Below are 23,950 nucleotides of genomic sequence, written 5' to 3' on the forward strand. Positions count from 1 at the left end.
TCCTCGAAGGGTAAACAGTAACATAAACAAAGGACTTCAAAGACGCTTCCATCATACAACTGTACAAGCGCAAAGGAAATCGTCAGGCCTGTGACAACCATCGTGGAATATCCCTGCTGTCCGTCGCAGGCAAGACTCTGGCCAGGGTGCTACTCAACCATCTCATGGCGCACCTTGAGCAAGGTCTCCTACCAGAGAGCCAGTGTGGCTTCCGGAAAGAACGCAGGACTATCAACATGGTGTTTGCTGCAAGGCAGCTCCAGGAGAAGTGTCAGGAACAGAACGCCGACCTTTACTCCACCTTTACTGACCAAGGCCTTCGATACTGTTAGAAGAGATGGCCTTTGGAGAATCATGGCGAAGTACGGATGTCCCAGAAAGTTCATCACCATCATACGGCAACTACACGATGGGATGCTGGCCCGAGTCCAAGACAACGGAGAGACTTCAGAACCATTCCCTGTCTCCAACGGAGTCAAGCAAGGGTGTGTTCTTGCCCCCACCCTGTTCAGTCTCATGTTTTCAGCCATGCTGACAGATGCCTTCAGAGACGCTGACGTAGGCATTGGTATCAGGTACCACACAGATGGCTCACTCTTCAACCTCAGGAGGCTTCAAGCAAAAACCAAGGTGAGGACAGACACCGTCAATGACTTCCTGTTTGCTGATGACTGCACTCTCAACGCTGCCTCAGAAGCTGATATGCAACACAGCGTCAACAAGTTCTCTGCTGCCTGTGACTACTTTGGCCTCACAATCAGCACAAAGAAGACTGAGGTGATGCACCAGCCAGCTCCAGGAAAGCCTTATGTTGAACCAAACATCTTCATCAACAGGCAACGACTGAACGCGGTGGACAAGTTCACATACCTGGGCAGTACACTCTCTCGCACAGTTGTCATCGACGACGAGGTGAATGCCAGACTCGCCAAAGCCAGCGCTGTCTTCGGCAGACTCCATAAGAACGTTTGGAACAGGAGAGGCATCACCCTGGAGACGAAGTATACAAGTATGAAGCTCAAACTATACAAGGCCATTGTTCTCACCACACTGCTGTATGGATGTGAATCATGGACGGTCTACAAACGCCATGCCAAAAAGCTGAACCACTTCCACACCACCAGCCTCAGAAAACTTCTCGGCATAAAGTGGCAAGAGAAGATCCCTGACACAGGGGTGCTCACTCGTACAAACTTGCCCAGCATCTACACCATCTTGATGCAGGCCCAGCTGCGCTGGGCAGGCCATGTAGTTCGCATGCCAGACCACCGGCTCCCCAAGAAACTGCTGTACGGCGAACTCCAACATGGCAAGCGCTCCCATGGGGGCCAAAAGAAGCGGTTCAAAGGCACTCTGAAAGCTTCTCTGAAGGCCTTCAACATCAGCCACGACACATGGGAGCTGAATGCAATGGACAGACCAAAGTGGCGTTCAGCTGTCCACAAAGGCGCCAAATCCTGTGAGGCCAACAGAATTGCTGCAGCAGAGCAACGCAGACAGGCCAGGAAAAGCAGTGCCAGCAAGTCCCCGACAGCCGCCACCATCCCCTGTCCACACTGCGTCAGAACCTTCCGGGCGCGAATTGGCCTAACCAGTCATCTGTGCACCCACAGAGCCCAACCCACCCACCCCCAGGATGACTAGATAGTCCTCGTTGATCCCGACGGACGAACCAGAATACCTAGTATAGCTTTCTATCAGTTTGGGTTTTCGTGCTGAATCAATTCGCAACTCTGGTCTCGAGTCAGTAGAATCAATGTCTGAAGTTTTGGTGGTAAACATCTGTTCAGAAATGTATCAAAAATACAAGGTTTTGCCCATCACTCTACATCAGGCTGTACTTCGGCTGTTTCCCCGCCGGTCAGTGGTGTTCGGGCTGCCCGGCGTGGCTGTGCATTTTATCTGCCAGTTTCTTGATACGTTGTGTTGACTGTGTTTGTCATGTTGTCACTGACTGCTGCTTCTTTATCCTCCTGTCAAGCCGGCTGTTGACACACCACGTTTTTCTGTCTTGGTGCTTCTCCACTTGCATGTTTTCTGGCTTTTTTTTTTAGGGGGGGAGGGGGAATTGGGGGGGGGGGGGGGGGGGAATTGGGGGGGCGGGATGCTCAGGCTGTTTACTGATGTTTACTCTCAGTTCAAGTTGTCTCAGTTACTAGTCCCGCTTGTACGACTGCCACATAGTTCTTCTGCTTTCTTTTCCTATATCATCTTCCCTTTTATCCCCCCTATCACGAACCAGTTCCTCATGCTGGAGCTTATTGGTGCTGATGTCACTGGTTTATGCACACTGGCTGGTAAAGTCACATTGTTTTCAGCATCTCGATCTTCATCAGTTTTTCAGCCGTCCAGAATGGTTTCGGAAATTCTCAGTTCGTCATGCTTTTGTTGAAGCACTTAAGATTTGTTTGGGAGAGTTAATCCGTATTCTTCTTTCGTCACTTTTCTGAGGTTGCACAGAAAGCCAATGTTGAACTTTTTGTCTTCAAAAGTGGTTCTATCCAGTCAGTTTTTCCATCACGACTCAGTCCTTGTAGTTTAATGTGGCAACCAGCAACTGGCCCATTTCAGTATAACTGCCTGACGTTATATGAACGTTTGAGCTGGCATTGTGAAGGCTGACTGTAGGTCTCGGTTTTGTTTTGTTTTTTCTTTTTTCCTCTTTTTTTTTTTCTTTTGAACATAAATCAAATACTGTTCAAATGTCTTGTCCAGGTAGAGGCCGGGGGATGGGGGTGGCGGTGAGGGTAGGTGATCAATGTGGGACTCCTGGAATATGGCTGAGACGGTGATTAGTTATTTGTTTGTTTACTTATTTATTCATTTTTCAGTTTCATTCCACAGCTACCTGCAGGAGAGAGAAACGGCATGGCATTGTTGACGGAAGTGATGTAGTTTTCACTTCCTCGCTGCCTTCGCCTTCAAGGGAGATTATTCTTGTTGCTAGTGTAGGCGTTCTGCTCGAAACCATGGCCTACGCAGGTGAGGGTGAAACATGGTTGTGTCTTCAACATAATGTTTCATAGTGTTCCCTGAAAGTCTGCGGGTCTGGATTCGCTTGGCTTTTTATAAATTCTTTCATATGGCTGTAACAGAAATGCTGTTATTTGCTTATTCGATATCTTTTAGCAGTTGCATTCCTTGGAATTTGGTGACCTCAAAAGGCTCAAATCGTCACACTGTCAGTTATCTCTCTCAGGAATGACTCCAATGAGGGAAGCCAGTCTTGAACATACAGAGGACACTTAAGTTTAGAAAAAGAATGAAAAAAGAAGTGGAGTTTATGAGCCTTGTTGTTGGATGTGATGGTGTCTAGACAAAAAACATAAAACAAAAATGTCCAGACAATGCCTACAACACAATTACATTCGTGATGTTAATTTGAGACCAAAAGTTTATTATCGTGCAGAAAGATATCTTTGTCTTCTTGCGTTGAGTGCTCATGACCAGTTCATTGATCATTCTCATGATTCTGGCATATGAAGTAAGTGGTTTGTCATAAGGTCTTTGAAGGATATGTAAAAGAAAGAAGAAGAAGAAAAAACAACCCAAAACAGCAGAGACATTTTGCATACTGTAGTTCCTTTACCCATGCAGTGCTATGATAGAAGATGGTAAGGGAGGAGTGGGCTGGTCACGGAAGGTATCAGGTTAAACTTGATCTCTTGATACATACACACCCAGTTAGCTGGACTGGGGGGGAAGAAACTCTGAAACTGAGATTGAGCACCGAGATCACTTGGGGAAGAAGTGACCATGAAATACTGTTCTTTTTCTAATATTTGACAAGAATTCTATTTCATCAAAATCAAAATAAATAAAACTAAGCAAAACAAACAAATGAAAAAGTCCAGGGAAACTAAGGAAAAAAACAACAACCGGCAACAACAAAAATGTAATCTTACAATAGTTGTTTCAAACTTAATCTAAAAACAGAATTTTTTTTACAAAGCCATTAATTGATAAAACAAAAATTGGCAGAGTGTGTCAAGTGCAACGGTGAATAAAGTCATCAGCTATTGGAGCCAGTTGTTTTGAACGTTAACAATAAACAAAATGCTTGCTTGATTATCAAATGAACTTAACAGGGAAAGAAAGTAATTGTCAGTAGATTTCCAGCTGGAAGGTCTGGATTTTTATCATAAATAGGTAAGCAAAAGAAATGAAATATAACATTTATTAAAGAAGCAAAGAATTATAAAAGAATTGTGTTGTTTGCAAGACTGAGCCAAAAATATTTTGGAAATATCATTAATATGTCTAAGAAAAAGTTACCTCAGGTATTGGTTTGGCAAAAAACTTTACAGAAGAAAATTAATAGAAAATTAATGAAGAAAAGGTGGAGGCTGGTCATTTATGAAAGATAGACTCTATTCATGGAGATGTTAGAACATACTTTTTAGTGTGTGTGTGTGTGTGTGTGTGTGTCGCTTCTTTGAAAGAATCTGCAGAATCTTATGATATATTCCATTCCTAGAGCACTGTTTAGAGATTAGACACTTCATATATGATTTCACATTATTATTATTATTATTATTATTTTCAATTAGTTCTTTGTCAGATTCCTTTTTATATGCTTTTTTATATTGCAGTAAAATGTTTGTGCTGAGGTAAATTTCTGCTGGACTTCAGGATTTTTTTTTTTTTTTTTTTCAAGATTAAAAGATTGAATTGTGCTGCAGATTAGCTGGAGATATTTGGGATTATGATGACCTTATCCAATGCCATGAGACACAGATTCTGGGATTTTTTATATTTATAGATAATTTTATAGGATCTTCTTATTCCATAAATTTATAAATGATAAGATAAAAACCATGAAAGAAAAAGACGAAACTTACAAACCAGAGGTATTCAGGGATTATGACAAAAGGATGCTTGTCATAAGTTCCATTTCAAACAAACAGGAGCTACTTGGGGATTCTGACGACTTGACATTAGATATTTGGGAATTGTTACAACCTGTTTAACTGCAGACAAACTAGAGGTATTTGGGAATTATGATGACCTGTTCTATGTTTTATTGCAGATAAACAGGAAATATTTGGGGATTATGATGACCTGTTCTATGTTTTATTGCAGATAAACAGGAGATATTTGCGGATTATGATGACCTGTTCTATGTTTTATTGCAGATAAACAGGAGATATTTGGGGATTATGATGACCTGATCTATGTTTTACTGCAGATAAACAGGAGATATTTGGGGACTATGATGACCTGTTCTATGTTTTATTGCAGACAAACAGGAGATATTTGGGGATTATGATGACCTGATCTATTTTTTATTGCAGACAAACAGGATATATTTGGGGATTATGATGACCTGATCTATGTTTTATTGCAGACAAACAGGAGATATTTGGGGATTATGAAGGCCTGTTCTATGTTTTATTGCAGATAAACAGGAGATATTTGGGGATTATGATGACCTGATCTATGTTTTATTGCAGGTAAACAGGAGATATTTGGGGATAATGATGACCTGTTCTATGTTTTATTGCAGTTAAACAGGAGATATTTGGGGATTATGATGACCTTATCTGTATTTTATTGCAGGTAAACAGGAGATATTTGGGGACTATGATGACCTGATCTATGTTTTATTGCAGACAAAAAGAAAAAAAAAGATATTTGGGTACTATGATGACCTGTTCCATGTTTGGTGCAGATAAATAGTAGATATTTGGAGATTATGATGACCTGTTCTATGTTTTATTACAGACCAAAAAAAAAAAAGATATTTGGGTACTATGATGACCTGTTATATAATCCTTCTTCCACTTGATGACCAACATCAGTATGTTGATGAAAATGTCGTATTGTGGGAGGTTGCTGTTGGGCGCAATTCATCTGGGCTACTGAGCAGCATACTCAAGAATAGGTCGAACAAGAGTTTTTACGCAGTTTCCTTTGTCCTCTTGTTTCCTATCTTCAAGTTGCGCCAAAGAAAGCCTAAGGTCTTGTTGGCTTTGTTGGTTGTAGAATTGATGTGGGATCGCCAGCATAGGTCGTCTTGGATGTTCACACCAAGATATTTTGTGGTGTTGATGTTTTCCAGCGGATGGCCATGGAGTTTGTAGATTGGTGCGATCTTTTTCCTCTTTCTACTGACACTCAAGGTGGAGCACTTTAGCGGGTGCAATTGCATGACCAACTGTTTCTCCCAGACGGAAAGGGAAACTAGGTCTTCTTGGAGTGTGTGCTGGTCGGTTTCCTTTTTGATTATTTTGTTGCACATGGTGTCATCTGCAAATAATCTGTCCATAGATTTGATGTACTTTGGGAGGTCATTGATGTAGAGAAGGAAGAGACTAGGGCTGAGGGCCGAGCCCTGGGGAACACCTGGGTTGACTGGAATATATTCTGAGGTTGCTCCTTCCATCACAACTGCTTGCTGCCTGTCCTCAAGAAAATTTTTGATTCAGGTGTTGAGTTGACCTCTGATTCCAAAGTGCTGTAATTTGTGTACAAGCAGGGCATGGCTGACCTCGTCAAAGGCCTTGGAGAAGTCAAGGACAGTTCAGTCAACTTAATTTCTTTTTTCCAGCTCAAATGTGGTTTCGTCAATATAGCCAAGCAGCTGTGTTTCACAAGATCATCCTGTTTGGAAGCCGTGCTGTTCTGGGCAGAGGATACCGTTGCTCTTCAGGTACGTCATGGTGTGGCTGGTTTTATTGCAGATGAACAGGAGATATTTGGGAGATTATGATGACCTGATCTGTTTTATTGCAGACAAACAGGAGATATTTGGGGACTATGATGACCTGATCTATGTTTTATTGCATACAAACAGGAGATATTTGGGGATTATGATGACCTGATCTATGTTTTATTGCAGACAAACAGGAGATATTTGGGGATTACGATGACCTGATCTATGTTTTATTGCAGACAAACAGGAGATATTTGGGGATTATGATGACCTGATCTATGTTTTATTGCAGACAAACAGGAGATATTTGGGGATTATGATGACCTGTTCTATGTTTTATTGCAGGCAGACAGGAGATATTTGGGGATTATGATGACCTGATCTATGTTTTATTGCAGACAAACAGGAAATATTTGGGGATTATGACTGACCTGATCTATGTTTTATTGCAGACAAACAGGAGATATTTGGGGACTATGATGTCCTGTTCTATGCTTAACTACAGATAAACAGGAGATATTTGGGGATTATGATGACCTGTTCTGTTTTATTGCAGACAATTGGAGACTATGATGACCTGTTCTATGTTTAACTACAGATAAACAGGGATATTTGGGGATTATGATGACCTGTTCTATGTTTTATTGCAGACAATTGGGGACTATGATGACCTGTTCTATGTTTAACTACAGATAAACAGGAGATATCTGGGGATTATGATGACCTGTTCTATGTTTTATTGCAGATAAAGAGGAAATATTTGGGGATTATGATGACCTGTTGTATGTTTTATTGCAGACAAACAGGAGATATTTGGGGATTATGATGACCTGATCTATGTTTTATTGCAGACAAACAGGAGATATTTGGGGACTACGATGACCTGATTCGTGTGCCGGCTGCAGACCGGAACAAAGGTCCGATTCTGGAGGTGCTGCAGCAGTACCTGAAGGTGGACAAAGGCTTTGTTCTGGAGGTGGCCTCGGGCCCCGGTCAGCATGTCGCCCACTTCGCCCCCCACTTCCCCTCCATCACCTTCCAGCCCAGCGACTGTGACGTCAGCTATTTGAAAAGGTGTGCAGACTGTTCAGTGTGTTGTAGTACTCTTCGGTCACAGAGAATTTCTCGGTGTGAAGTATTCTGTGAAGAAGCAGTGGAGTGGAGCGGTGGCCCAGATCCCAGCTGGGAAGTGGGGTGAGCATGGGTTCGAGTCTGACATATGGACCGCAGCTTTTGCTCTCCCTCTCCCCACTCTCCCCTCTGTCAGCTTTGAGCCCAGCGATGTGGCATCAGTTATTTGAAAAGTCGTGCATACTGTTTAGTGTGTAAACGATTCATGTGAGGTTAAAATGAAGTTAAAGGTTAAGGGTCCCATAGCCTTTTACGGCCCCCGGGGCAGTGATTTGATATCCACAGTGTCTAGAGCTTGGTGTAGGAAGGAGGGGCCCCAACCTTCCTCTTCTGCCGTTTTGACCCTCCCCAGCTAAGCCAGGTGCCCGTTATCACCACTGTGTGGAGTGAGGGAAATCGGGAGTCCAGTGCCGCCCTGAAGGACACAACACCATGCCAGACTGAGGGATTGAACCCTGACCGCTGGATCAGAAGTCCTGTGTCTTAACCATTCTGCCATAGTGCCTCTCATATGAGAGAAAAGTTTTGTTTTTTTTGGGGGGTGGGGGGTGGGGGGGGGGTTAGGAAAAAAAAAAAAAGGACAGACACTTTATAATATACACTGATTTTTTTTTTCTTCCATCTCGTATTGAATTTTTTGAGTTGTTAGGTCCTGGGTTTGAATCTTGAAGAAACAAAAACAAAAAAAACTACACACACACACACATGCACATGCACGCACACACGCACACACACACACACACACATACACAAGCTGTTTAAAAGAAATAAAAAAGAAGCTGATTCAAGCCATCAGAGGTGAAAAAGGAGACAGACAAATGGTGGTATTCAATGGTTCGGCAATGTGCACATCAAGATAGCTATTTCTTATATATAGAGAGAGAGTTCATGGATTTGTATGTGTGTGTATTTCTGTTTTTATATATAATTTATATATATATAATTTATATATATATATATATATATTCCTGTTCTGTGATTTTGCTTGTGTGTGTGTGTGTGTGTGTGTTTGTGTTTCCGTGTCCATGCATCACTGCATGCTTGTGTATACATATGTGTGTGCATGCATGTTCTGTGTGTGTGTGTGTGTGTTCAGATCTACACATAACACTGACTGACTGGCATGTTTCATGTGATTTTAAACAACTTTTTGACCTCTTGTTAACTAACTTGTCGTAATCATGTTGTTGTGTTCATTGGGTGCTGTAACCGATTGGTTAAGAGTGCTGGATTTTTGCTCAAGTTTCCGGAGTTCAGTCCTCAGTTTCTGTGCACCTGCTGGGTTAAGGGTGAAGATGTTTTAATCTCCCAGTCCCAGGTCAACTATACTTGCACACCTGCTAGTGCCTGAACCCCTTGGATGTGTCACCACTTGGCCATCACTCAAGTTTACTTCTTACGAATCCGTTCCATCTTCAGTATGGTTGCCCTTGTTTTCTTTTGTGACCCTAGTCACACTCAGCTCAGGACAGGAGCTTGTCACTGGCCTCAGAGACCGACTTCAGATGGGGATAGAACCCATGTCCTCTTAATTGTCAGTCCATGACACTAACCACTTTGCCACAGTGGCAAGTTCATTGACAACACTTTTGCCTTGCCTTGATGAACTAGGTTGTTGAGGGGCTGCTGCCCAGTGTTAAGAATAAAAGAAGAGAAAGATGCATGGGTAAAAAGCTGTAAGTGGAGTGATGGCTTAGAGGTAACGTGTCCGGCTAGGAAGCGGGAGAATCTGAGCACACTGGTTTGAATCCCGGTACAGTCGCCAGTATTTTCTCTCCCTCCACAGTGGTGGTCTGGATACTAGTCATTCAAATGAGATGATAAACCGAGGTCCTGAGAGCGATATGCATTTAGCGCACATAAAAGAACCCATGGCAACACAATGGTTGTCCCTGGCAAAATTCTGTAGAAAAATCCACTTAGATAGGCAGACAAATAAAAAAAAAACTGCTGGCAGGAAAAAATTACAAAAAAATGGATGGTGCTCTCAGTGTAGTGATGCGCTCTCCCTGGGAAGGGCAGCTCGAATCTCACACAAAGAAAACTGTTGTGACAAAAAAAAACCCTATTAAACAACACAATACAATACAATACAAATTAAAATACGAAACTATACAATATGATAATACACTACACTACACTACACTACAATACACTACAATACAATACAATATTTTTGTGCAGCATCCAGGCCTACATCAACAAGACGGGTGCCAACAACGTGCTCCACCCCCTTTACATCGACATCACGCAGCCTGTGGCCCAGTGGCCTGACCAGGAGAAGTTCCAGTCCCAGTCCTGCAACGCCATCATCAACATCAACATGATCCACATCTCTCCCTGGGACACCTGCAAGGTGTTGTCATGTTTCTGTTTCTGTTTTTTTGTTTGTTTGTTTTTTCTTTCCTTACCCATCATCTGCATCATTTCAGTGGCATTACTCCCATGCTGGCCCAATCCTAATTCCCCCCATACACAGCCACACCTGGGTTTGTCTGTCGCAGTTTCAGCGTTGGCATTCCACAGGGAACTATCAGTGTTAGGTCGCCAGGAGGCCACAGTTTCAGTTTACAAGAGGCATCAAAGTGTGTGTGGACTGATAAATCTACACTTCCCCACATGATTACTTTTTGTTGTTGTGGTTTTTTTAACATTACTTTGCAAGCGTGGCTGATCACACTGATGGTGCAGTAGTTCTGTCAGTGTTGGAAAATTATTTTCTTGGGGAGGTTGATCATTATTGATTGACATTCTTTAAGTCTTGTTTAAGTTATAAGGTCAAAGGTCCCATAACCTTCATGGACACAGGGGCAGCCAATTCATAACCATTTCTTGTTCCTATTTGTTTGTGGGCTGCAACTCCCATGTTCACTCGTATGTACACGAGTGGGCTTTTATGTGTATGACTGTTTTTTACCCTGCCATGTAGGCAGCCGTACTCAGTTTTCAGGGGTGTGCATGCTGGGTATGTTCTTGTTTCTATAACCCACCATTGAATCTAGGGCTCATTCATAGGAATGTGGAGCTCAGTCTTCTCTTTTCGCAGTTTTAACCTTCCCCAACTTAGTCGGATACCCGTTCACATCAGATGGTGTGAGGAAAATCAGAGTAATGTCCCTTTCCCAAGGACAAAACACCGTGTTGAAACAGGACCTTGAACACTGATCACTGATGAACACTGGATCAGAGCTCCAATACATTACCTACTCTGCTCTGGTGCCTCTGTATATGTCCACTAATCGTATGTTAATATATTTACGTGTGTGTGTTTGAGGTGTTTGTATCCTTTTTCTGAGGGAACATTGTGATTCTCTCTCACACACATGATCTCTCTCTCTTTTTTCTTCTGTTTCAGCAACCCCACTTCTAACAGCAGTTTCAAAAATGACATATCTCTTTAGCATTTCTAGTGAAGATCACAAATTTTGTTTTGAAACAAAAGTCAGAGGCATGGTGAAATCACAATCAGATTATCGTTATTATTAAATGTGGCGAAGTCTGTGGTACATACAGGTTACAAACAGAACAGTAACATTGGCAAATAACTTACTGGTATGTAAAAATGATAGTGCTAGGATTCTTCTTCTTCTGCAACTCCCACGTTCACTCGTATACATACACAAGTGGGTTTTTACGTGTATGACCAATTTTTTCCAGGCCATGTAGGCAGCCATACTCCTTTTCACGTGTGTGCATGCTAGGTACTTCTTGTTTCCATAGCCCACTGAACACTGACATGGATTGCAGGAACTTTAACCCTTTCGCTGCCAGGAAAATAAGATTTAAGTGAAATCTACTTGCCAGGGTTTTTTCACAAAAAACGGGTATAAATTTTCAAAAAATTCTGTGCTCTTTGTTATTGGAGAAAGACCCATAAAAGTATATATTTTCTGAAAGGTAAATGAATAAAGAATACAAAACACATGCTGTTTTCCCATTTTATATATTTTTAGTGACATGCTGTTGTTTTGAAATCAGTGTTTTGTTTTTTGTCACATTTTCAACTTGTTCATTACAAACATTAGTCAGGTAATTTGCACAAAAACATCATATTTTCTGGACAAATGGATATCTGCACACACAAAATCATACTAGAACAACCACAATATATATATATATTTTTTAAAGAGATAGATACACAATACATTGTGACTTCAAGTGATAAGATGGATGTGAGGCCACGCCCCCTCAGTCTCCAACCCCTCCTCCTCACCCCTCTCACACGGTCACTTGATTCAGTTCTCATCAGACCGCGTTGGCTGCGTGCCAAGAATATCGCTCTGCTGCTAATTCGGTCATCTGTCGTCTGCTAACATCTGTACAGCCGACATCACTCACTGACAGTCGCATCGTGGCCACTCTCTTCATTATTCATTTATTTTCTATTAGATCGTCCTATAAATGTTCATCTCTATCTTCTCCTTCGAATTTACGCTTCAATTCTTTCTGAGCATCAGCTAAAGAAAGAAATCATGGTTGATTTAGTTCGTCATGATCGCATGTCTTGAGCACGGCGTCAGTCCAACATTTTGTTGAGCGAGCGAGGAGAGAAGTCAGGCAAACACTTGGACAGTGACCCAACCAAAACGTTCAAATAAAGGACTGCTTCATGACGTAGATGGGGTTTCTAGCTATGAATAGAATCTAGAGAGATTCCCCAGGCTAAAGCTACCACTATTTTTGCCAAGGAAGTGAATGCAAACCAGGGAAAAGTCAGAATATTTCGATGACGAGTTATCTCGTCATGCAGGCAGCGAAGCATACATGCTTGCCATGACGAGTTATCTCGTCATGCAGGCAGCCTAGGGGTTAACGTGCATATTTGATCTCCTGCTTGCGAACTGCTAGGATGAAAACACATTGCAGAATGGGGGCGCTGGGTGAATGAAGTCTGACCATCATTGTATTTTTGTTTGAAATCAGGGACTGATGGAAGCGTCGGGGTATTTGCTAAAAGCGGGTGGATTTCTCTACATGTATGGGGTGAGTATGTTTCTATCATTTAATGTTGAGACAGTGTATGAAAAGTGTATGAAAACTTTCTTGATTTGTTTTTATTTTGTTTCAGATCTTAATGATTTTGCTTACATGCTAGTATAACAATCTAGCATTGTTCAGAATCAGTTTTCATGAATAAGGATCAAATAAATTGAAGGAAAGTAAAAACTGGCCAGGCCAAGGGAAATAACTGCAAAAATATGGTTTATGTTTGTTTTTTTCTTGTTGAGCATTGTCATCATTGTATAAAATTGTAAAACTAGTGCAAAACTGTTTCATTTCATCATAAAGAATGATGAAATATTCACTCACTCCGGACGAAGGAACGCGATAGCGTTCCTGACGTAAGATAGCATTCCTGATGTGAGGTAGCGTTCCGGACAACGGAACGCGAAAGTAGTTTCGACAATTAAAAAAATTTCCACCTTTTCCTCATGGGGTAGCATAAGAATCGTAGCTACACCGGGCATTGCGAACGTGTCAAGAGTTGCATGGAAAGTTTCTTTGTGAGGTTCTGTAAAAACACACTCACCAGCGAGCGTTTTGAGTTCAGCACCCCACATAACAAGCTAATCTGCATACGTATCGAAAATGGCATCGCAGGCGATACAAGTGGAAAATTTTTGAGCAAACTAGATCACGACAGCGGCTTTTTACTGCTGCTGAAGTGATTGAAATGCTTCAAACTGAAGGTTTCAACATCAACGAGGATGGTGAAGACATTAAATAAAATATCTGCAGTGAAGAAAGCTACCAGCAAGGTGCTGACAGTGACTCAGCTTCTGAGGGCTGTGAAGAGAGGGAGGGGAGTGGGATTACACAGGATGTGAGGAGAGGGGTCAGTGGGTCAAGCACAGTGAGTTTCATTCAGTTACTTTGTGTTTTGTATTTTTTGTGATTTTTTTCCTAACCCTAACAAATGGGTCGTCTGCAGGGGAAAGCAAGGGAGAAAACTGTTTGTCTGGAGTGAGTTAACGCATACATGCATGTACAACATTTTATTTTTTCAAGGATTTATACAGGTTGTAATCTTTGCTGTATAGCTAGTTAAATTCCTTTCAGTGTTCACACGTACATGACGTGCCTTTCTTTTCGTTTCCTTTCTTTTGTTTTTACTTTCTTTTTAGTTCTGGTCTTTGTTTTAGACTTATTTTTTGTTTTGTTTTCAAGAGGGGAACTGTGCAAGACAATGTGCGTGCTTTCGTCTTATGAGGGTGTTGCCTACTCACACACAGTCCGCTGTTCTTTGACACTGCAGATTCTTCCAGAACTTTCTTCACTGGATCCCGACATGGATGCACACACTGATTAAAGCACACAGGTTTTCTGTCCTGGGTTTTAGTTGCAGTGATGCCCTCTGGACCCCTGCGTCCCAGTAACTTGTCTGCAGTTTGTTATTTACATGCCCAGAAATGTTCATTCCAGTAGTGGAAACTAATCACTTCAGGGCTTACGGGGCTTTTACCTGTCATTCAGACTGCTTGTGAACTTGAACAGTTTGCGTGTGTGTGTGTGTGTGTGTTTACTACTGTATTCCTATGCTCTGTGTGTGTTTATGTAAATCCTTTCTAAATTCCATCATTCCCTTTTGTTATTTACTCCCAGAATTGCTCATATAACATATAAACAGTCTGTTCAAGTCAGTTGTATTGTAATGCAGTTCACTGACGTACACCAGTGTATCCAACAGCTTTGTTTTTTTGTTTTTTTTCCGATCACTTCTGTGTTTTCTATGTTTCTGTTTGTACTTTGTGTGGAGAAATCTGTTTGTGGTTTTGTGTATGATAAAATGTTCCATTCTCTGCTGATGGTACTGTTCATGTGATGCAGAATTCAGTAAAGTCAAGGAAGCTGCAAAATTAATGGAAAACAGGAATGAACAGGGAACTTAAAAGTTCAAATAATTGGTTGTGTGCGTGCGTGCGTGCATGTGTGTGTGCGTGTGTGCGTGCGTGTGCGTGCGCGTGCATGTGCGTGCATGCGTGGATGCGTGCGTGTGTGTGTGTGTGTGTGTGTGTTGTTTATGTTTTTGGTTTTGGTAGGGGTTTTTTACGGATAGATTGTGTGTTTACTACACACAAAACATTAGTCATTTGAATCTTTAACTATGCCTGTATTATACTATTTGTGTGGAACTGAATTTTTGATACCAGAGAGTTTAGAATTTTAAAATGATATCATGATTTGTCAGCCATTTGGGTCGTGAACTATTGATGCATGAGCTGTTTGGGTCTTGAATTTAACTGTAACTGTATTATCTCATACTGAGGGGCTTTGTCAGCATAATTTATGTTGGTAGCACTGGTGAAAGTTGAAGAGCTATACAGGAAATGTGATCTGTTGTATTTTGATTAGATTTGTAATGCTTTGCTAGCAACCCAGTATTGTGTCGACTTAGGATCATGTGAAATACTTCCATAGAATGTGATCCCATTGTTCAGGCATGACTGCTCGTCAGGGAGTGCTGAAGCATTCTCAGGCTCTGGGGACTGTCTCCTTCTTCTGCATGTATAGCCTGCAGCCCCATGTTCAGGTTTCTTTATGTACGAGTGGGCTTTTATGTGCATGACTGCTGTTCTATGTTAACCCACCGTGTTGGCTGCCATACTCTGTGTTTGTAATAGGCAGCACAAAACCAGACTGCAAGATAATTACTGTTGGCTTTAGTGCCTACTGTTGCACAAGATTGCAACAGCATTTTATTTATTTATTTATTTATTTTTTTTGTCTGGCTTTTGGAATAGAGTTGCGACGGGCGCAATAGCCGAGTGGTTAAAGCGTTGGACTGTCAATCTGAGGGTCCCGGGTTCGAATCACGGTGACGGCGCCTGGTGGGTAAAGGGTGGAGATGTTTACGATCTCCCAGGTCAACATATGTGCAGACCTGCTAGTGCCTGAACCCCCTTCGTGTGAATATGCAAGCAGAAGATCAAATACGCATGTTAAAGATCCTGTAATTCATGTCAGCGTTCGGTGGGTTATGGAAACAAGAACATACCCAGCATGCACACCCCCGAAAACGGAACATGTCTGCCTACATGGCGGGGTAAAAACGGTCATACATGTAAAAGCCCACTCGTGCACATACGAGTGAACGCAGAAGAAGAAGAAGGAGGAATAGAGTTGCCACCTATGAACGGAAAAATCTATTCTCCCTTGTTGTTACTTTGGCAGGTTTGTTCTTCATGGGGTGAAGATCAACAGAGAGGCTCAGATCTTTTGAATCTCGCACCATCCTGAATGCTGATGGCATTCTTGGAATGTAAAAGTTAGTAACACAAGGAGAGCTTGTGAGGGTTGACGTTAGTTTTGCAGACCAGTATTAAATCAGGACATGATCAGATGCCTCACCCATGATTTAATAATAGAATAATAATGATGATAATAATAATACTTTTGATAATGATGATGATAATAATGATAATGATAATATGAACAACCATGATAATGATGATAATAATGATAATAGTTACAATGATTATAATTATAATAAGAATAATATGTAACTTATGTAGAGCCTGTCCATGTAAAACATACTGAGTTGTGCTGTACACTGTAAAAACTGACATGTAAAACGTGCATTTAAACACTAAGATAACAGCTTACATGTATAATATTGCACAAACATCCAACACTAAAATTAATCTATGCATGTACGCACACAGAAACATCACTTACAACAGTATGGATATCAAAGATCACAATACATAAATGATGCAGTCTCATATCACAACACCAGTGTCACATCCTTTGAGTTTGGACCTAAGTGATAAGAAACTCTAGGGAGAGCTGGACAGTACAAGGTCTTCAGAGAAGAAGCCCCCCTCAGTCAAGTGTTTCGGCCCTGAACTCCTTACACTCTAAGGGGGCCGGGCCGCACCCAGGTCATGACTCCTGGATGCCCTTGTATTGCCAACTTTTTTTTTCCCCCTAGTCCTCAGCAGGTTCGAACCCGTTCCTACAGGGTGGTCACCACTTCAGGACTGAGTCACAGTTTCTGGCAGGCATTTTAACCACTGAGGGTTCTAGTCTTTCTAGTTTTGTTAGTTTGTCATGTTCTTCAGACTCTGTCATTCTCCCCCCCCCCTCCACCCACACCCCCTTCCCCATTTAATCCCTCTCTGCACCATTTGCACACACTCAGCTTGTTTCTGTTTCAGTTTCTCAAGGAAATATCACTGATTTTTGGACAAATCCATACATATATACATTACACCACACTTGCAGACGCCTCACAGCTGCATAACCCAACACGCTGATCATGCCTTTCTTCTTCTTCTTCTGGATTCACTCATATGCACATGAGTGGGCTTTTACGTGTATGACTGTTTTTACCCCGCCATGTAGGCAGCCATACTCCGTTTTCAGGGGTGTGCATGCTAGGTATGTTCTTGTTTCCATAACCCACCGAACGCTGACATGGATTACAGGATCTTCAACGTGCATATTTGATCTTCTGCTTGCATATTCACATGAAGGGGGTTCAGGCACTAGCAGGTCTGCACATATGTTGACCTGGGAGATTGTAAAAATCTCCACCCTTTACCCACCAGGCGCCGTCACCGTGATTCGAACCCGGGACCCTCAGATTGACAGTCCAATGCTTAAACCACTCGGCTGTTGCGCCCGTCATCATGCCTTTCAAGTGGATCTCTTCTCTTCTCTTCTCAGAATTTTGCCAGAGGACAACACTTACATTGCCATTGGTTCTTTTTCAGTACACCAAGTGCGTGCCGCACACAGGACCTCTCTATTTACCGTCTCATCCAAATGACTAGATGCTCAGTTTGATTTTCCAGTCCAACTTGGGAGAGAGGGTGAGACCAGATTTGAACCCAGGCCCTCATGGACTGTGTTGGCTGATAAGGGTATTAACTCTCTCCGGACGAAGGAATGCTCACGCATTCCTACACAAAACGTATTCGGATTCAGATGAAGGAATGGAATAGCATTCTCCAAAAGTAAAATTCCATCATGCGCTGTACACGTGATTTTGTGAATAGCCAAGCAGAGTGCCTGTTAGCAAAGCGGGCTCTTCTCAGAATGTTGTGAAGTGAACAAGGCAGTGACGGCAACGTTTTAGGGTTGCCGAAGTACTTGAAATGCTACAAACTGAAGGGTCGGACATTGAAGAGGTGGATGATGACGAAGAAGAAAGCGAATTTAATGCAGAAAGTGAGCATGGGTATGGTGATTCGGGGTGAAAAATTGGTAGTATTTTCTACATATGGCAAAACTGTAAAAATAAGATGAGAAATTTGATTTTTTTTTTTTTAATGTAATAACTCAACACGTAATAAACCAGTTCTGAAAGTTTCATTTTCTTACACAGTATTTTGTAATTTTTTTTCCAAACCCTTACAAATGGGCCATCTGTGGGGAAAGGCAAGGGAGAAAACTTGTCGTCCCGAGTGATTTAAACATTCTGCCACCTTTCTCCATGATGACGTTGGATGCTCTCTCTGTCTTGCCTGAGCCCATCCTGGCTTCGTTCTGGTCTGCGTAGTTACGTAGGTATACTAGTTGTTTTGCTTAGGTGTCTCAGTAAGTTTTTCAATTCATAAAGTTTATTGTTGTGTTCTTGATTTCAGCCAGTTGCTGTTGATGGTGTGATTTCACCGGAAAGCAATGTGCAATTTGATCAGATGCTCCGATCACGGTAAATGTTACTGTGTGTGTGTGTGTGTGTGTGTTGTTTGCTGAATGTGTTGCTGTAGACTACAGCTGTCTGTGTGTGTATGTGTGTGTGCGGGGGGGGGGGGGGGGGGGGGGTTGTTTGCGTGTGTGCACATGTGTGTGTGGCTGTGTATGTGATTGTGTGTGTGTGTGTGCATGTGTGTGTGTGTGCATCCACATATGTATGGCTTCATATGTGAGTGTGTGTGTGTGCATGTGTGGGTGTTTCTCTGTGTGTGTGTGTGTGTGTGTGTGTTCTGTTTGCTGAATGTATTGCTACAGACCAGTGTTCCCCGTGTGTTTGTGTATGTGTGCACTTGCATACATGTTAAAATGTGACCGATGGAAACTTCATGGGATCTTGTTTGTTTACAGAAATTCATCTTGGGGTTTGAGAGATGTTCAGGACATCAAGAAGTTGGCAGAAGAACATGATCTGCAGTTAAGCAATGTGGTAAGTTTGGTTGTACTTTATGATTGTGTGTGTGTGTGTGTAGATGTGTGTGTGTGTGTGTTTGTAGATGTGTGTGTGTGTGTGTGTGTGGATGTGTGTGTATAGTGTGTGTGTGTATGTGTGTGTGAAAGTGTGCTTGTGTGTGTGTGTGTGTGTGTAGATGTGTATGTATACGTGCGTGTGTGTTTGTTTATGTGTGTGTGTGTGAATGTGTGCTTTTGCGTGTGTGTATGTGTGTGTGTGAATGTGTGTGTGCATACGTGCATGGATGTTTAACTATGTAATGCTGATTACATACATAGTTACTATGTTTTCACCACACGGCTATGCATAATGTTTTTTTAGTGGAGATGGTTAGCTTGTTCTTTCTTTTATTCCACATCCTTTCACACTGTGTGATTTGAGACCTTAAAGAGAAAGATTAAAAGAAAGTAATTTTTGTAGTTTTACTTGCTTGTGTGTTTTCAGATCGACATGCCAGCCAACAACAAATCTATGCTGTTCCTCAAGAGATAATTTTGCTGACAGACACTGGCAATCTTGGCCAGTCGATTTGATGCAAGTTGATGGAAAAGGTTGTGTGTTTTTTTTTTTACGTGCTTGGGGAACTTTGATCGATTACTGTCTGTGTGCAAACGGGATCGTGAAATGATCTCGCGGCTTAGACGTTTCTAGTACGTGCTTGTTCTGCGTAGTTTTGAATATTTTTGTCTTCATGTGGGTGCTTTCCTCCGCATCAGTATTAAATGTTCTGGAACAGATTTTCTTCACTGCTGGTTGTGCCGGCGATGAATAGTTTTTCACTCATGCGTATCAGTGTTCAGTGTATAGATTTAAGTTTTTTCATGTTTTTACCATCAATTCTGTTTGGTAAATTTTCTCTCTTTTTTTTTTTTTTCAGTAGTAATGTGAGTGCACTTCATCAGGTTTTGTAATTATCATTATATATTTGTTGTATTTTTCATGATAATTTGTTTCATTGTTGCTGGGGTTTTTTTTGTGAGTTTTTTTCAATGTTGTTATCATATTATCCTTTTGAATGGCATGTTCATGTAATGTTTCCATCCAACAACGTATTTCTGGCAAGGTCTTGGAGAAACTGACTGACTAAACATATCAAAACTGAAAGACATATCAAATCCCTGGATGTAATTAAGTGTGTGTTTGTGTGTGTGAATGCATATATATATATATATATTCTGTTATATATTTATTTGTTTATGCTTTTTGGGTGGTTTTTTTTTGTTTTTTGCTTTGTTTTGTTTTGTGGAGACAGGATGAAGAATATAAAAACACTATTGAAGGGGGTGGGGTTTTTTTGTTTGTTTTTTTTAATCTCATACACTGCATTTAGATACGTTAAAACGTTTTTTTCCCTTTAGTGCGGTTGCATATGAATGAATGTTTACTTAAGTATGTATTGTGCATGCATGTGTGTAAGAGAGAGAGAGAGAGAGAGAGAGCACTTTTTTTTCAGTTTGTAAGCAAGATGATGTGTTCCTAGGCTGAGCATTCCTTTTGAAAGCTCTCCCCCTCCTCCCCACCCACCCCCACCCGCTTCCTCTTATTCCATCGTTTTCAGTGGGGGGAGAACTGATAAGATATTGTGTGGGTTTCTTTTGGGGTGGGGGGGGGGGGTGTGCATGCTTGCTTTGTCTGTGAGTGTGTGTGCATGCATGTGCGCATGCACTTTTATCTCCTTTTTTTTTCAGACTTCTGGACCAAACTTTGATGCAGGGAAAATTGAGGAATGCAAAACTTTGAAAATTTGTTGAAAGGCATTTAACTCCATGGTGTCAGTGTCAGGAGGAAATGTTGTCATTTTTCATGATTTGGAAGAACATTTGTTTGGTTTGATCACCAAGTGATCTGTGCTGACTTAGTGATTGAATAAGAAAGAGAGAGAGAGAGAGAGAGAGAGAGAATGTGTGTGTGTGTGTGTGTGTGTGTGTGTGTATGTTTGTGTGTTCATGTTCAATAACATATGTGAACTGGACAGATGTAGTACCTACTTTCTGAACTGCATACTTTGGTTGCTGAGTCAGCCAGGTTTGAGAGTACCATACATATACATAGTTTCTCAACAACAACAGTTATCAAACACGAGGCCAGCAGAAAATTACACATGACATACACTTTTTCTCTGACAGTTCCTCTTCTTCAGTGATCTCTCCAAACTCTCCTTCAGTGATCTTTTCTATTCCATCTCTCCAGAGGCATGTTTTTTTACACGCTGGTTAGACGAGATTCTCGCCAGGCATGCTTGGAAGGTGAGTTTCTTTTTTCCACCTCGCAGTACGAGCGGTGAGATTCTCGCGAGTCAAGGCTAGGTAAGCCTCAGAGCAACTTTGCCACGTGGTAAGGATAACATCTACTTCTCACCTGGAGTACTTTTTTTTTGCAGGCATATTTCTAGCCCTCATCCCTCGCTGTCTCAGCACTGGCGTGTGAACATGCTTATGAACAGGAAACACCTCTCTGATTTCTTCTTCTTCAAGGTTCTTCTCTCTTCTCTTATCGTTTCTCGGCCTTTTGCCTGAGATCAAAGTGTCTCCTCTTCAGTCCCGGTGTCTTCTTGTTTGTCAAGGGCTTCTCTGGTCCATCTGTATCTTCTCTCCCGGCTTCTGTCTGGTTCTTTTCTCTTCCTCCTGTCTCGGATCGCTCTGTCTCCAGGATCTCCTCTCCTCCTCTCTCGTCTTTCCTTCCTGGCTTTCTCTTCCTGGCTTTCTGTCCACTCCGTGTTGTCCGTCCGTCCATCCAGCCTGCCATCCTTCTCTCTCTGTTGTTGTTCTGTGCCACCCCCGAAAACGTCATACACGTAAAAGCCCACTCGTGTGCATACGAGTGAACGTGGGAGTTACAGCCCACGAACGCAGAAGAAGAAGAAGAAGAAGTTGTTCTGTGCCAAGCCAAAGGACTCCCCGCTCATGTCTTTGTGGATGCAGTCTTTTTGGGGCGAGGGAGAGTCCTTAATTTCCATCACGGCAGCTAATTTTGAATATTATGCTGTTTGTTGTTGTTGAAGAACAGTCACCATCAAGCGGACCAGTGTTGAACATGTCTTTGAACACAACGTGACCAGAGATGCTAACCTTGTCAATTTTTGGCAGGAACAATCAGGAAATTTAGTAGGAACTTTGTATTTGGTAGGAACACTCAAAACTCTGAGCCACATCAGCAAACAGGCACAGACGCAGTTTGACCGAGACGCAATTTGATTTAGCCATGTTCTCCCTTGTTCGGTCAAACGATTAAGCTGATTGGTCCACGCAATGCTGTTCCAATATAAACATGCACGTGATTAGCTGAACATAATCACATGAGACCAAGGTTAATCATGACTGCCCTGGCCACATGATCGGTAAGTCCAGAGCACTACGACAGGAAAGCATGTGACAATGCTATGTAGTCAAAAATGAACTTGTTGGAACAATTGTGATGTTGATGTTTCGTAACGTCGGAACAAATTGCAATTGAATATAACAAAATACAGCAAAATCATGACAGTTGGCATCTGTGCATGATACATATAGCCTTGAGCTACTGATACTGATCTCTGGTTAAGACCTGTGACTCATCTGCTACATGGTATTACGAGATTTAAGTAAAAACACAACATGCTATGAGAATATATTGCATATGTCTTTCGTTGTTGAAGAGGTTTAAGTAAAAACACAACATGCTATGAGAATATATTGCATATGTCTTTTGTTGTATGAAGAGGTTTAAGTAAAAACACAACATGCTATGAGAATATATTGCATATGTCTTTTGTTGTATGAAGAGGTTTAAGTAAAAACACAACATGCTATGAGAATATATTGCTTATGTTTTTTGTTGTATGAAGAGGTTTAAGTAAAAACACAACATGCTATGAGAATATATTGCTTATGTCTTTTGTTGTGTGAAGAGGTTTAAGTAAAAACACAACATGCTATGAGAATATTTTGCTTATGTTTTTTTGTTGTTGTTTTTTTTAATTTAAAATTCTATTTATTTATTCGTTTATTATTTTGTGGAGTCCTGATAAAAGGATAGTAAAACTTGATAGGTATAGTCATTTGAAAAGTTTACATCTGTTGAATTTCAGAATTAGAAATAAATCGGTGAGAATTTTTCATTTGTTTTTGCTGACAGGTATGCAGCTTTTTGCATTTGGAAAGTATTGATAAAAGTCAAAATGATTCCTGTTTTTTGCAATACAATCAACTATGTCTTTTCCCAGTGTATTTTTTGTTAATTTTAAGAAATGACTGTAACTGCTCTGGTACATTTGTGTTTGGTATTAGCTTTGTGTGTGTGTGTGTGTGTGTGTGTGTGTGTGTGTGTAATTGTTTCACAGCATTAAAAAGACTCAGACCATTTCATTTATGATGGGTAATTTTCATGATCTGTTTTTCTCTTTGAACTCAACTGAAGGGGCAATATGTTAGCCATACTCCTGCTCTGAGGAAAAAACAACAACATTACAATTCTGTTTGAAACAGTTAAATTTAAATATTCCAATGTCAAGTTCCAATGTTAAGTTGGAGCAATTAATAATGACTCATGTTGTGCTAATTTGCCTGATGTATGCATTTCATCTCTAGAATAGCTCACGGAAGCATACTATTTTCAGTATTTGTGTAGTGTTCATGATTGAAATTTGAAGATGTCAAGTGGTTTACTGGGTCAAAGAGATGCCATGCCCCGAAGCCTGTGTGTCTTAGTGTTGGTGTACATACATGCATGCTTCTTTTTCAATGGAAAAAGTGTGTGTGGGGGTTTTTTTTAAACATTTTTTCAGCCTGTTTCATGGCATTTTATTTATTTATTTATTTATTTTTATTTTTATTTTTGGTCATTTTTATTTATTTTTATTTTTATTGTATTATTATTTTTTATTTTTTTATTTTATTTTATTTTTCTCAAGGCCTGACTAAGCACGTTGGGTTACGCTGCTGGTCAGGCATCTGCTTGGCAGATGTGGTGTAGCGAATATGGATTTGACCGAAGGCAGTGATGCCTCCTTGAGCTACTGATACTGATACTGATCA

At 41.2% G+C, this 23,950-nt stretch overlaps 1 protein-coding gene across 1 annotated transcript; it reads left to right on the forward strand.

Moving 5' to 3' along the window:
• Nucleotides 1-2,969: 2,969 nt before the first annotated feature.
• On the forward strand, nt 2,970-20,066 carry LOC143292314 (methyltransferase-like 26). Its single transcript, XM_076602502.1, has 9 exons — nt 2,970-2,982; nt 5,401-5,453; nt 6,479-6,662; nt 7,507-7,729; nt 9,971-10,142; nt 12,710-12,769; nt 18,376-18,443; nt 18,836-18,914; nt 19,383-20,066. Exons 1-9 carry the CDS (start codon nt 2,970-2,972, stop codon nt 19,428-19,430), a joined length of 900 nt encoding a protein of 299 aa, XP_076458617.1. The 3' UTR covers nt 19,431-20,066.
• The last annotated feature ends 3,884 nt before the right edge of the window (nt 20,067-23,950 follow it).

Source organism: Babylonia areolata, chromosome 18 (genome assembly GCF_041734735.1).
Source record: "Babylonia areolata isolate BAREFJ2019XMU chromosome 18, ASM4173473v1, whole genome shotgun sequence".
NCBI classification, from domain to species: Eukaryota; Metazoa; Mollusca; class Gastropoda; order Neogastropoda; family Buccinidae; genus Babylonia; species Babylonia areolata.

Excerpts from the sequence above, each read along its gene's own strand:
- LOC143292314 (XM_076602502.1), top strand. Across the intron at positions 6,663-7,506 it reads TGCTCTTCAGGTACGTCATG|ACAAACAGGAGATATTTGGG; the intron begins GTGTGGCTGGTT and ends GTTTTATTGCAG. Across the intron at positions 12,770-18,375 it reads GATTTCTCTACATGTATGGG|CCAGTTGCTGTTGATGGTGT; the intron begins GTGAGTATGTTT and ends TCTTGATTTCAG.